Source organism: Camelus dromedarius, chromosome 9, assembly GCF_036321535.1.
Source record: "Camelus dromedarius isolate mCamDro1 chromosome 9, mCamDro1.pat, whole genome shotgun sequence".
NCBI lineage: Eukaryota > Metazoa > Chordata > Mammalia > Artiodactyla > Camelidae > Camelus > Camelus dromedarius.
In genome coordinates, this window is record NC_087444.1 from 10,103,037 (window position 1) to 10,118,763 (window position 15,727).

At 32.5% G+C, this 15,727-nt stretch overlaps 1 protein-coding gene across 3 annotated transcripts in view; it reads right to left on the reverse strand.

Annotated features, from left to right (window-relative positions):
- The window catches only part of COL11A1 (collagen type XI alpha 1 chain), a 491,783-nt gene that overhangs the window by 79,710 nt on the left and 396,346 nt on the right, over positions 1-15,727 (reverse strand). For all 3 annotated transcript variants that reach the window (XM_064488770.1, XM_064488772.1, XM_064488771.1), the window contains 6 exons: positions 12,945-12,998; positions 12,772-12,816; positions 12,572-12,625; positions 12,400-12,444; positions 8,834-8,887; positions 4,111-4,164 (listed from right to left, as the gene is read on the reverse strand). In XM_064488770.1, the coding sequence (XP_064344840.1) occupies positions 4,111-4,164; positions 8,834-8,887; positions 12,400-12,444; positions 12,572-12,625; positions 12,772-12,816; positions 12,945-12,998 (306 nt within the window). The remainder of the gene's footprint in view (positions 1-4,110; positions 4,165-8,833; positions 8,888-12,399; positions 12,445-12,571; positions 12,626-12,771; positions 12,817-12,944; positions 12,999-15,727) is intronic.

Below are 15,727 nucleotides of genomic sequence, written 5' to 3' on the forward strand. Positions count from 1 at the left end.
CTGTGATATTAATGCGTTTCTCTTTCCTGCATTCCAAAATGAGCAAGATACAAAAATAAATTTATAAAAAGAATACTTTGCATGATTTGTAATCATTTCAGCATTTTATCAGTGTTCTTCCCTAAAACCCGAAAAGAATATACTTACAAATGTACCTTGCATATAATGCGGTCATTAAAATAAACTCCAGTAGATGTGAGTGCATGCATTCACTAACAAGGACTTTGGGCATATATTCTGGTAACTGTGTGTCTCGAGACTCGTGGGTTATTCATTCTGCATGACCATACTATGATCGCAAGTTTATTTCTCATGTGAGTTAATTTACATTTAATAGTCGGAGAAATAGACTCAAAATACTGAGAGAAAAACTTGCCAAATAACTGAACTAAAGCAAATGGTATTTGCAAAACAGTTATTCATTATAACATCAAACTGGAAATAAGAAAGTTAGAAAGCAAAGGGAGAAACTGGCCCCACGTGTGAACCACAACCTTCCTGATAATTATGATTAAATTATTTACAAAAACAAAACTTAAACGTAGGAAAAAATTCTATATTTGTAATTATTTTAATTGATGCTACAGGGAAAGAAATCAGATTTCTCCTATTTTTTTAAATAAAAGAATGAATTCTTAAGACCATCAGGTTTTCACCTGAGCTATTACTCACCATAGCAAAATAAATCAGTTCAAGGGAAATATCTCATAGAATTTATTTAGTAATTTATAAAGGGAATAGTAGCTTGACTGCTTAATTTTAACTTCTCAGGAACTTACTGGTTTGCAAGTTTGCATATACACACATATAAACACATATATACATTTATATTATATACACAATATTTTTTTTCTTTTCTACTGAGAGCTAACAGCTTGCTGTTACTTACCATTTGTTTACAGCGTTTAGTCCTACACCCTAACTACTCCTTAGATGATCTCAAGAAGTTCCATGACAACTGCTACCTATAAGCTGATCAACTTCTCTGCAACCAGCTATTTCTCAATGTCTAACCTCTGCTGAGTTCTGAAACTCCGCCAGTAAGTGCCTACTTGACATTTCCAATTGTATTTCATGCCTCCTCGACTTAACATTCTCGAGATTGTTCTCACTAAATGAATCCTCTCCTTTGATTCTCCCTCTCTGTTCTCTCCCTTTTTAAGCAGCGACTGCAGATCTCAGGCTTTCCTTCAGTCCTCAGGCTCAGTCATTTAACCCTATCAGGTCATCTCAGAAACCCTCTCAAGTCCAGCTTCTCCTCTCTTGTCTAGCAGACATGTTTGATTCAAGCTGTACTCACCGCTTTCCTCGACCACTGCAGTTTTTCAAGTCACGTTCACTCACTTGCCCACCTGTCGTCATCTCATGAAGGCAAATCTGTTCAACTCGTTGCTAAGCATGTATCATGAAATACCTGTGACCAAGTCTGTACAGTCTGGGCCCAGTCTGATGCTCCAGTTACCTCTTTGCTTTGAAGAGATGTGCTAAATTCTAGCCATGCTGATTTTCTCAACTTTCCCTGAACCACGTGTTTGTATGGCCTGTTCCTCTGTCTGGATTATCTTTTGCCCAAGTTCTAATCACAGAGTTTGACATGAAGATGTAAACACAATTCAGAACTTAAAAAAAAATTAGTCTTATAAAGTGTTTTTCCTAGTAACTGTGAGAGCAAGAATAGCACACAAAAATGATAATGGTAATAATTAATTATGAAGATCAATTGATTAAAAATAAATACTTACCCAAGGAAATTCTGTGGAAAATTTGCAACCTTGTACTCATATACTCTAAGAGGGTGCTAGCATATCGGAGTGGATGACAGATTTGGGAGGCACTGGAAAACAGCACTGTCCATATGTCTACTCATTCAAAACAATCAGAGTGTTTGCAAGTATCTAATAAATCTGACACTAGAGATCTTGCAAACAAACTATGTACAAGAAAATTTTTATAGTTCAGAATTGAGAAGAGGAGTAGAGCTCAGCGGCAGAGTGCATGCTTATCATGCACGAGGTCCTGGGTTCAATCCCTAGTACCGCCATAAATAAATAAGTAAATAAAAACCTAATTACCCTCCCAAGACAAACAGAATTGAGTGTGCTTGTTCAATATTGTCAGATTAAGGCAATACTTGCCATTTAATATTAGGATAACAAGTTAAACTATGTTTTCCAAAATTCCTGGAAACAGAAATTAATTTGATACATGGGTAATAGAAATGTAACACCTATTCTGATCACCTGTAAGGGACTGAGTTAATTTTAGGATCAATGCACAATTTAACACTGTTTCTGCAATAAATGTGGGCTGTTTCAGCACAATAAAGGCTATCTCTAATTATTCCTAGTGGCCTTAAAAAGCTTTAAATTGTAAGACATCAGATTGAAACTTTGATTCAAGGATTTCTGTCTGGGGACAAACCTCAAATATAACAAAATAATTTCTTCTTTAAAATAAGTTAAGACATATATATCAAAATACAGCAGCCCTAGATTCTGACTCTTGTACAAGGCAATCTTTAAAACCCCAGTCAGCACAGAATTAGGTAAGAAAGAAAGGTTCCTGGCCGTGAATCCTGGTGATTCGCTATTGCTCTTAAAAGTGGACTTGAAATTAGGAATAGAATTTTCCAGAAATAATTCTAGTCTTTGTTTATAAGAAACTACTAGACTAGAATATCCATCCGAGGATCATTAGCTAATATGCTATTTTTCCACTTTGTTTAACTTTAAATGTTATATATAACATGGTTACTTTGGATAGAAGCAGAAACTCTTGATTAAATTGAAGACAAAAGGGATTTTATAATGATAAATCTCTAGGTACTCCTTCCTCAAAAGACACTGTAAATATTCTAGAGTTATTCCCAAGAAGCTCCACCACGACTTAGTTAAAAATGATTGACTGCAAGATTTGAATGAGAATATATTTGCAAATTTGCATGAGCATTATCCCTTAAGAGAGTTTATTTTATGCTCTTCATGCAGATGTCATCCCCAAGAGGAAACCCAAACAAGTTTACTCTTTGGTCTCACTAAATCATTTTTGATTCCGCTTCTGTAACCCAAGACTTTGAAGTTTACAATCTGACTGAAGCTGAGAAGCTATTACAGTAAGAATTGTCACTTGGTGAACAAAACAGGAATTGGCTGCTGCTGACACTGTTTCTCCTATGCAGAAAATCATCATGTTTTTCAGATTTTTATTGTGCTTTTCAACGGAACTCCAACTATGTGTTCATGCTGGCAGAATGCCTTAAAATAATTTTTAACCACATAGTCAAAGGTAGCCTGTGTTTCGGTTTCCTTAAGAAATCTGGATAAAATCAATCAATGGTAGGAACCAAGAATCGATTCCAAGGAAACATGCTAATCCATAATGATTTCTGATGAGACCACCATCCCACGGCAATAGCCAGACACACAGGCTTGTAACAGTGGCAGAACAAATAAACAAAACCACTAGGACTCTTAAACCACAGCTGAGCTTCCAGTTTCCCCTCCGCCCAAATCACTGTGATACATATTATTCAATTTATTTAATGTTCTATGCCTTATAATTTTAAAATAAAATTATTACATTTTTCCCATTTACATTTTTCTACTTGAGAGGAGAGGATGGATTTGACATAGTTCCAGACCAATTATAGCCTTATGGTTCCAATATCAGTAAATATTTCATCCCTTAATTCTGGATAGAAGAATGTGTTAACCACATGGCTTATTGTATTGTGTCTCCTTTAGAAGTGGAAGGGTGAAGGGTGGAATATATCTGTAAAAAAGGCTTCAGTGAAAGGGTCAAGGCTGACAAACTTGTGGAGGTATCCAAAAGATAATGAGGTCTTTCCATCAGCTCATCCCTAACGTGCTGTTACTGAAAACAAGGAAAATAAAATCAAGTAACATCCCTGTCCTCAAGTATATTCATTTAGGTGTTTAGATACAAACATGGGTCTCTTTATGTATTTAAAAAATATTTTTAAAAAGGTTAAGTGAAATTTCTCCATTGTCTTTAACCTGGTAATTGACCTGTTAATAATAAAGGAGCTTTCTGTGACATGATGAGGTGCTAGAGATGGGAAATTTGATTTAGAAGAATGGGGTCACTTACAGTCTCCCCACGTTGCCCAGGGTGTCCCGGCAGGCCATCCTTCCCAGGTGGTCCCTGAAATCACAAATATTAAACATCAAATGTCATAAATATTCCTTGAATTATATTGATTTTATATATGGTCGTATATGTATTTATCTCTTTCATATAACTCTATAGTATAGCTGAGACCAAGAGAAAATTGTACAACTGCAATCTCAATTTTCTACATTTAAATATTTTATTAGCATCTATCTTTTAAAAAAGCATATTCATATAGGTTTGTATTTTTATTTTTGTAAAAATGTTGGTGCTTCGGTACGTGACAAATGAATATTTCTCCCTCTTTTGGGTGATCTGTTTCTAATTCAATTTCCTACGCATCAAGACTAGGATAACAGAGATAGACAGTGTCCTCTAGTGGTGGTCTCAGCTTCTAGCTGAAAAGAATGTGAAAGAAACACAACTCTTACTAACAATGGCATTTTACTTCTCAGTTGCTTCACGTAAAGGAAACAAGGTGCAATGGCCAATTTTAGAAGTCATCAGGACCAGTTTTTCCCCATAGGTTTTCTTGGAAGCATAATGTTTACTGAGCACTGAGAGCAACTCTACTACGTTACCACTTTCTATAAAGGATGCTGTCTCTGTCATGACTGAAGAAATAAATGAAACTGTTAAACAAGTACTTAAAGTAAACAACTCTGTGAGGTTCCTGTTTTAGATATTTAGTAGAAGTAGACTGCTTGTTTAGGCGGCATTATAGATTATTCATCCAACTTGAAACCATTAAGCATCAAGTTCAAATTTCAAAACGTGTAATAGGTATAGGCAGAGATACTCTCATTCTTCTGGATAAACAAAGAGAAATGATCACTTTAATAACAACATTTTTAATGATGACAGGTGTACCTCTCACAGTATGTTGATTAGTTAAATAAACCTACTTATTTAAATAAATACATTATTTACATAAATCTATTTTCAAACATCAATTCTTTGTACATTGAGTTTCAAAAAAGTCTTTGTTTCAAAATAGGATCATTTTCACAGCTTTCTTTAGCTGAAGTAAGACTGTTTCTAGGTTGAGTACAACATTTCAGGAGAAAGGCTTTCTTTGTAAAATATTATAACTCTTTAAAACAGTGAACTTAGATCTAAATAATGTCACCTGGGGTTTAATGAAACATGATTTTTAATGGCTTTCTTTGATTTATTGCGGGAACAGTGTTAATAGACCATATAAAGAATTCATAGCATCAACATTTTTCTTGATTTAAATATATATCCTTAATATTAATTGATTAAACCTAAGTAATTTTAATGGCTCTACACTACTAATAAAATAAACATATTAATTACCAAATAATTTCATGTCATTAATTTAAAAATAATAATGTCATTGATCAAAAGCGACTGTCCTTTGATGTCGCTGGTGAAAAGCAGGGACAACAAATTTATGTGAATGGGGGTGTGCACATACAGCAAACTGTGAAAAGACACATAAATAAATGTTAAGATGTTTTTCACTTCACAGTAGCACTGAGTTTTGACTTTTCTCTAACTAGAATGTATCTTATAGTAGTCATGTTACAAATCTTAATCACCTAATTTTTTAAAAATAGGGTAAATATATGCTGACATTGGCATGAGAGTAACAGACTTTAAACATGAACATTCCAAGTGCTCAATCCATAATCAATGTGTCTTGTGAATGTATATATATTTTGTCATTTATTTTCACATATATATGAAATATATTTTCTGATTACATTGAAAATGAATTGATTAATCTGCAGGAAGAGGAGCTTGGTTCTATCCCTCTACCTGAATCTTTCCTTCTAAACATGAAAGAAATTAAGACATTGCTTTCCTATATGTTCTACCACTGCATACCAGAGAAATGATAGGTGCTTTTATTTCATGCTCTCATGTTTCACTTGTCAGAGCAACAGAGTATAAAAATCATTTTGTTTAGGAGTGAAAGCGATGTTCCTTAACAGTGTCATGTGTCTCCAAGCAGACTGCATGCTTCTCAAGTGTAGGTATTTATTATACTTCTAATATTCCTTAGAGACAAAATACATGCATGATCAATGTCTCAAAGCTTGTTGAAAGATACATGCGAGAACAGACTGAAAAAGTCTGAGGAAAAATGGCTGTCTTTGACAATAAATTTATATTACATAAGGGAAACTACTAAACAATTTGTATAAATATGATTGGTACGATAATGCTGAAGCGATAAATAACACTGGATTTTATGTTGCTAAACAATGATCTATCCACATGGCTTCAAAATACTTTTGAAAGAATCTTATGTGCACATTTTTGCAACAAGATTTTCACTTCTTTGTTTACGTGCAGCTTTGCATGAATTAATATTACATTTGGTGTAAAACTAAAATAGTGGGTAAACAATATTATATGCAAGTAGTATCTGTATTATCTTTTATTTAATACTAGCTATTTGTATTAATACTTTTATAGAACTATAATATAGAGAACAAACTTTCTTGACATGTGTGTAATAATAAAGCAAGACTGTTCGTGATAAACTAACATTTTAAACAATGTCAAAAAATATTGCAAAAAGAGATTATCTCAATATTTAAGTTAGTATTTCACAGTAAATAATTCATTTTTAAAATACATGTGCTAAAGTCACATTTGAAAGTAATCAGAGAGAGGAGGTTAGTCAAACTCAATCAAAATACTGGAGAACATTTATTTGTAAATGACTTTCAAACTGTTTAAAAATATAATGTAATCACATATAGAATTTATTTAAATTTTTAGCATCTTAATTCAGAGTTTTCTGAAATGTTCCTTTATGCAAGATTGTTATTGGACTATATTTGGTTAACTATAATTATTTATATTATATATATAATTATTAGAAATTAGAAAATTGGGAGGAACAGTTTTTGAAATATTGGCATATACAAAAAGTCTTCCATAACTTTCTCATACAAGATGTATGTTGTTGTGGTTTTGTCAAAAAGTTTCAGCTCAAAAATCAGTTTAAAATATTCAGCCAAAAATCTATATCAATGTGTCTCTAAATGAAAATATCTATGATGTGAGTAAAACTGCCAGTAATTATTTACTGGAAACTAGTTATTTGTATTATTACATTGAAAAAAAATTGGCTCTTAAATCATTCACTGAAAATTTTAGCTATAATTTGTTTCCTACAGAGTAGATCATATTCAAACTATGTTGGTCTTATTCTCAGCCAAAATGCTTTTGAACTTTGCTGTTTGAAGTATGGCCCATTGACCAGCAGCACTGCCATCATCTGGACATTTGCCAGTAATGTCATGTCTCAAGACCCATCCCAGACCTACTGAATCAAAATCTACATTTTTAACAAGATACTGACGTGATTCACGTGCACATTGAAGTTTGAATAGCATTGTCCACTCTAGACTGGAACAGGGCTTCACAAACATCAGCAGGCATCAGAACTACAGAGAGATTTTGTTAAAACACAGACTGGGCCCCACTCCTATAGTTTCAATTAGGTAAGAGAGGTGAAGACAAGATGTTGCATTTCTGAAAAATCCCATGTGCTGCTGATGCTCTGGTCCAGGGACTACACTGTAAGAACAATTTCCTTAGATTAGTGGGGGCTGTGGGCTATGGTTTGAATGTCTGTGTCCCTCGAAATTCAAATGTTAAAATCCTAACCCTCAAAGGTGATGTTATTTGTAGGTGGAGCCTCTGGGAGATGCTTACATCACAAAGATGGAACATTCATGAATGGAACTAGTCACTTATAAAAGACGCTCCAGAGACCCCTTTCTGCCAGGTGAGGATACAATGAAAAGTCCATTACCCAAAGGAGGGCCCTCCCCCACCATTCTGGCACCCTGATATCTGACTTCCAGGCTTCAGAACTGTAAGAAATGAACTCTGTTGTTTATTTGCTACAGTGTGTGTGTTTTGTTTTTGTTTTTGTTTTGTTATAGCAGCCAGAACAGACTAAGACAGTAGGTAAGCTGATCCTAGCTCTTATAAATAAACTGAATAAGTTGCCAAAAATTAAAAAAGAGAGAGAAAAGCAACTGAGCACTGAGCACATCTTATATTCCCATGAATATCTGTGTAAAAATTAAAGATATCAATTAATTTTGTCAAAATGTTTGATGAAGATATTCAAAAAAGTGTTGGTCTAAACAAATTTTATAACAGGAATATGATTCAGGAAGGGTTATCATTACCTTTCCTAAGAAGAATACATTAGAGACAAAAATACTAAATACAAATAAATAGATCTTGATGTGATAGAAGTAGTATCAAAACGTCATAGGGTGTTTAGGAAGTGACTTTTTGAAGAAGGATACATTCGATGACGGAAGGTAAAAGAGAAATTGATACACCAAATATATGAAATTCAGTAATGATTTTTAATTGAGTAGAAGGGTACTTGAGAAAATGATACTAATGTTGTTCTAGTTTTCATATACTTTGAAAGAATATTTAAACAGAATATTTAACTAGACATATATAAATAATATTTATTTATTAAATAAGGTATATATGACATATTAAGATGCATTTATAAACTCCGTAAGTTTAAAATATCTATATCCTTTGGTGTTATTAAGCGTAATTTTATTTTTATAGAAATTTTTATCAATATTTATATCTAAAATTTTTTAAATATCTAAGCTATTACTCTGGAAAATTTGAAAAATTGGCCAATGAAGAAAGAGAAAGAAAAAACTATGACACTCACAGGAGGACCTTTTGGTCCAGGGAATCCAACTGGACCCTGGGGTCCTTGAGGCCCCTGAAAAGGAAAAAGCAATGGGGAAATTTAAGAATATGCTTTAACAGACACATCTTTATACTTTTTAGTTTATTTCTATAGATAAAACGCAAAATCGAATACAGCTCCTTTACCATAATGGCAGAACTATGGCAACACAACAAGATAACCTACATTAATCTAAAAGCAAAACGGATGATTTTTCACACTATTCAGTACTCAAAACTGCACATCCCATCAATGGTCTTAGCTCAAGAACACTGTAAATATTTAGAATTCATATTAAAAGTGAATAGAACATAGATGTATCAAGGAAGTCCCATAGATCATCTATTTTTAACATTGGCTAGAAACATCCATAAAAGGAGGCTATTTCAATTCCACAGCGCCACCAAAAAGAATAACTATTTTTAAAATTCACCCTATAAATGTTCTGGCTCTAGTGATACAAAACTAACAGAAAAAAAAATGTTGCTATCTCAAAAGACCATAGAGGATAACCTGTAACTAACCTCTGTATTTAAAATATATTTACTTTTAAGGATGTCACTATTTCATTTTACTTATGTACAAACTCCTTTGTAGATAAGATAAAAAGAACTTTTTATATAATATTCTCATTAACATTCAATCCAAATATACATTTATAATATTGCTTTTGACTCGATGCTTAACCAACCATATTGTTCAACACTCACATTTACATATTTTTAAAATGCATAAAGTCAACCCTATTACAATGACTATATTGGTGGCAGCAAAAAGATAAAAGATAATTCTTTATATGACTGGAACATGATAATTATATTTCTAAAAGGACTGTATAGAAAATGGAAAATAATACAAATAAAATTTCTTAAATAACAGAATTACAGTAGGCTTTATTTATACTTAAATAAAAAATAAAATTTACTAAAGTTGATCTTTAATATAATTTACTCTTTTCAATTTACCAATTTAGCCTTCCCACAGGAAATTTCATTACCATTCTTAATCCAATGCAAGTGCAGAAATCAGCACAAATTTTTGCTATTACCAGCATCTTATCTTATAATCAAAAAGAAACTTCAAGGTTAGGTATGTCATTAAAAAAACAGATATCTCATGCAATTACCAAAAACACTGGGTGGTTGGAACTTAGAAACTTTGGTATTCTCATTAAAGTATAAAACTATCATTCTTAAATATCTAGCATAAAAAGAAAATTATAAATAAAGATAATTTTAAATTCAAAATTTAAAAATGGTATTCCTTTAAGGTTATGTAGCAGGCTCTGTATCATAATTTCTGAAAATGTCATTTCTTTGCTTTCTAAATTTTTACTGCTTTTCAAATAAAATATGATTTTGAATTTAAACTTCTTTAAGAAAGATAAATTTTCAAAAATCATTCCTTCAGAGAAAAGAAAGAAGAGTGGGTCTTTCTGTATAAACTGCACAAAAATGTGTTGACACATTCTCCTTGTATTAATCAAAAAAGTTTCTAGGTAAGGCAGAAATTATGTAAAAACTCAGTGTAAAGATAGTGTTGGAACTCAATTAGTGTTGCCAGATAAAATACTGAATGTTTACTAAAATTTCAATTTTAGATAAATAACAAATAATTTTAATATGTCCCAAGTATTACAAGAGACATACCTATGCCACAAAATATTCACTGTTTGTGTAAAATTCAATTTATTGAGGTGCCTTGGGTGTCTTAGTTCTTTGTTTTTGTTTCATTTTGGTTTTGCTAAATCCGATCATCTTAGACCCAACTAAAAGCTGCATTAAGTCTTTAATAGCAGGCATTCATGTTTTGCAAATCCTGAGTATAAGGGATCATATTTAACCTGCAGAGTATTCTGATGACTGTTTACACACATATATATACATAATATGTATTATTTATACATATATACTATATATATATACACATGAATATATTGTTAATAAGAGTTCGTTGAAATGAGCATTGCCATTTCTAAACCAATGGTACAACAAAATTCTCTCCCTGAACTTCCCAAATCACATATTTTGAAGAAAATATTTTTGTGATATTACTTTTATTGTTCTTCAACTGTGTGCCTGAGACATAATAAATAGTTCATGATACTTAAAATTCTTTGCAGAAAATGTGAATATATTAGGGAGAAAATGTCTCATCCACTACACAGAACACAAGAAATATGTTTTGCATCTTTAAAACGTAAAAATGTTTATTGAAAATGGTTTCAAGCTTACTTAAACAATCTTTAAAATCAACCTTTAATTTGAGAGTCTCAAAACATACTTTTCTTACTCTCAAAGTATTTTTACAAACATTCAGTAAAGTTATCATGCTCTGGGGTTATACTGTTCTGTTCTAAAATAAATTTGCAAAGATTTATAGTTGATTATGAAATTTTGGAATGCATACGCAAAATATGTAAAGACAGAATAGGGTGTGTTACAGACAGCTCTCCTATTTGTGCTACAATTTGTTAAACGGTTCTACTCCGTTTAATGATTCAGTCATTTTAATTGATTTAGCTGTATCCTCTTATTAAAATGACTTTGGCCATAAACTATTCAAATGTATGTATTATTTACATAGTCAAAATGTACGGGATGAACTTAACTTGGGAATAGCTCATCAAGAGTGAGAAACATTTAGTAGAAAGTTTAATTTAATTAAATTTGAACCAAAGCCTTGAAACAACTGTAATTAAATATTTATTCTTTTGTCTTATCTACTGACATTTCTGTCACAAATAGAAAGTTTATTCCAAAAAAAGACCTATTCTCAGTTTTAAGTTATACATCAGAGTATTTCTGCTTTTCTTGTTGTGAAATATCTATTATAAACTTCAAAAAATAATATACAAAAATATATTAATATATCTACATAATATTAAAAATTATAGACTATTGAGAAATGAGACTAATTTCTTTGACAATAATACTGAATTAATATTTAAAATTCTTTCAAGAGGATAGTGTTCAAAAAAAATCTGGCTACAAAAATGCTATATTTTGCCAAAAAAAATATAGTAAAGGGCATGCTTACTCATGTGTATTTAGCTTTACTTTGTATCAATTGAAAATCAGTTTACTAAATAGTTTTTCTATTTACTGGAATAGATGTTTTATCTTGATTTGAATGTATATCGATTGTGACTTAATGGCTACTAGTAGCTTGCATTTTACCAGCACACACAGTGCTGCTGTCAGCTGCTCAGACAAAGTGAGCATCAGTATGGGAAGCAAGAGGTGTGGCGGAGAAGGTAATGGGTGTTATATGCACATTTAAAAGAAAAAAATATTTTGGTGTTGAGTTAAGAGTTGACATCATAGGCCAATTATACACATTATTTCGCTCATTTTTATAACAGAATTAACAGCACATAACAAAGCTTTTCTAAGAGAAGTAAATGAAGGAATACAAATTTTAAACTCTGACTAGATTTTGTGGATGACTGTGTCCATGTATTTGCAGACACGTGTAACTTTTCCCAGAAATTTGAACACTTGCAAAATACTAACATTTATATGATGTGACTGCATCATACTCACTCTTTCACCAGGAGGGCCAGGAGGACCATCACCACCTGAAGTGCCCTGGCAGGAACAACAACAGCAACAAAACAGAAAAGAAAAATCAGTTTTGATTCCTTCTTCTGGTAACATCCGTCCTCTGGAAGAGGCCCTTACAGCAGAGCCCAAATGGAACAAATGCTGATGATACCTTGGGACCGGGTTTCCCAGTTGGACCCCTCGCACCTCTCGAACCTCGAGGACCCTGCACATGAGAGCAAAGAGGAAACTGATCTAGTTTCAAGCAGATCCAAAGGCACGGTATCAGTTTTTATTTTTGAGGAACATTATTTTGAAAAGTTAAACCCAAAATGAAAAATGAAACTCATTATTTTAAATCAAGGAACCTACCGTTGGACCTCGCTGACCCCGAGGGCCTGGTTTGCCAGCAACGCCCTGCCAAGGACAGTTCAAACAGTTTCAGTATGAGGTAGATCACAGTAAATTGTGTCTGGTGCTGAGAGACAGGTACTCATGCAAGAATTATATTAGATAATCCGGAACAGCATACTCATATACCATACCCGTGCACCTTTCTCTCCATTGGCACCTGGAAACCCAGGAAATCCAGTGGAACCCTACAGAAGAAATAATAACAAGCCATGAATGTAGTAACTAATATTGTTAGCCACAAGCTGAGTCTTTTGAAACAGTGATTCTCAGGAGCTAGTAGCATTCAAATCAAAAATATAATTTTAAGATACAACCTCCATTTATGTATTTAGAAATGAACTTACAATAACAGCTGAAATCCTGGAAGCATTGAAAGCATGAATTGATAAAATATTTTAGTTTTTAACTTTAAGTAAATTAATTAATCAAATATTATCATTTCTCATATTAAAAAACAGCAGTTAAGGGGCATTTCATATAAAATAAATTTTTGACTTACAATTCTACATACTTGCTTCAACTCTGAAGAAAAATTTTATTTTTCACAAGCATGAATAATCAAGTACTAAAATAGGACTTTCATAAAATATCTTTCCTGAATTAACAGTATTGTGTTCTTATACTTACCACTTTTTAGTTGAGTATTTTTATACCTTTAGAACTGGATCAAATTGTAAACACTAAAAACCTTCATCCACCTTTTCTGTTTGATGTTTGAATGTGGTTAGATCTAGTTGAAAGTCTGAATTGGATACTCCAGCATTAAAATCCATTTTTGGAATTCCAAAAACATAAATTCAAGACTTATGTTTGTCATGCATTCACCTAAGTAAGTTGGGTACATTACTTTTCCCTTTTGAGCATAGTTTTTTCTTCTGCAAAGTGATAGCAATCAATTGCATCTTAGAGGTACTTTGAAATTTGTAGGAAATTGGAATAAAGGAAGGCAAGGTATAAAAATGATAATGATAAATAACAGTAAATAATGGTTATTTAAAGATGTAATAAGCACAGTAGAAGCACTGTGTATTTTAATCCACAAACAGCTCTATTTTACTAATATAATTTAATTCCCCCATTTTACCTTGTATATATATATATATATATCTAGATTTTCATCTGCTGAGATTCCTTTGAATATGACTGTGATTGGTTTGCCTTGTCATTGTATCATGAAATAGAGCAGATTAGAGTTCAATCCTTGCTCCTCAATTTACTATGAGACCCTGGGAAGGGTAGGGTGGGGGGCTTCCAAATACTCACTTTTCCTATTCGTACCAGTGTATGGATTATACGCAATAAAGCGTACAATGTCTAGCGAAGAATAGTGACATGCCAATTTTAAACACTTCCCCGTGCACTGAGGAAGAGTGACAGTGTCTTCTTTGACTTGAATATATGCCTTACATTTTTTATCCACTCATTTGGTTTGAGCTATCCCTAAAGTAATGTTTCTCTAAGTGATAAATAGCTCCTCCGTATCAGAATAATCTGGAGCGATTGCTAAAAATAAGGACTGTCAAATCTCACTGCAGACATACTGAGACAGATTCTCTAGCAATAGGGTCCAGGAAACTGCATTGTACACAATTTCTCCAGGTGATACGTACAGGATGGATGCTATCAATTTGTATTTCTACCACAAGTCAGGAAATTGTATGTGAAACCTTACGGGAATTGATGGACAAAACTCAGCATACACTGCTAAGCTTTTTATGACCCATTCAGCAATATATTCTAATTCCTGCCTGTAGAGACCACTATGTGATCACCCTAAGGACAATTGTTAGGACATATAACACTCACATAAGGGGGAAAAAATGTCTTCAAATTATGTGTCTTTGAAGGGCTCTCAAAGCCTTTCCTCTTTCTCCACAGAGAATCAGATAGTCTCATCTGGGAGGAAATTACTATGTGACGACTCTAGGAGTTTGGGAAGTGAATATAATCCAATATGGATATAATTCAGCTCTATCAAATTTAATTTGGGGACAAATATTCATCTGTCTTGAGCAGAACAGAAACACATTTACAAAGACTCCACTCAAGCAAATTGCTCATAGGCATTAATTTTATGTTTAATAAATTTATTTTCTTACATAGTTTCTGCTCTAAGAAATTTATGGGAAACAGACAAAAATGTCTACCACCTACTAAACAGTTTGTACTAAATGGGCATATTCTTTTCTCACATAAGAAGTCAGTAAAACATGTAATTTCCACGAAAAGGCATTATCTGCTTTTAAATGGAAAAAACAGTTAGCAAACAAAAGGCCAAAAAGTCAAAGGTTAATGGCAAAATTGGCTCAGTCAATATGTATGAAACTTTCAAAATTATCTTAAATGCTATTTTAAATATAAAAGAATCCTAACTTAGAATAGATTTTACTTTCTGAAATAGCTATTATTTTATAGTGCGTAAGGCAGTGCATCTTCCAAACACCCATTATGGCTTATATTGCTAGCAAGATATTGGATACATTATATTGCCTAATTATAGTCCTTAAATTGCTTGAAAGGATAACAGCTGAATTTCACTTCTAGTACAATAAAGACAAAAACTATTCAAAATTCATTGGTTTCCACATAGGAAAAAAATGTGAAGCTATCTTTGATGTACCCATCATTTTTTGTTGTAGAACAGAGAAACGTAAATGGTTTTGATCATAGAAAAAAGTTACAAAGAAAAGTAATATAAAAAGATAAAGAACAACATTTCAGACATTTAGGTTAGAGGGTAAAAATAAAAGATTTGATTCCTCTAAGAAGAAACATTCCTTTTAAGTCATTCTAGTCCATTTTGTTAATAAAAATAACTCAATGAATGCCAGAGAATTGACTTAGGAAAAACAGAAAAAGATAAGAATGTCAAAGTCATAAAAGAAAATTGTACTCATTCAAGTAACATGTAAAA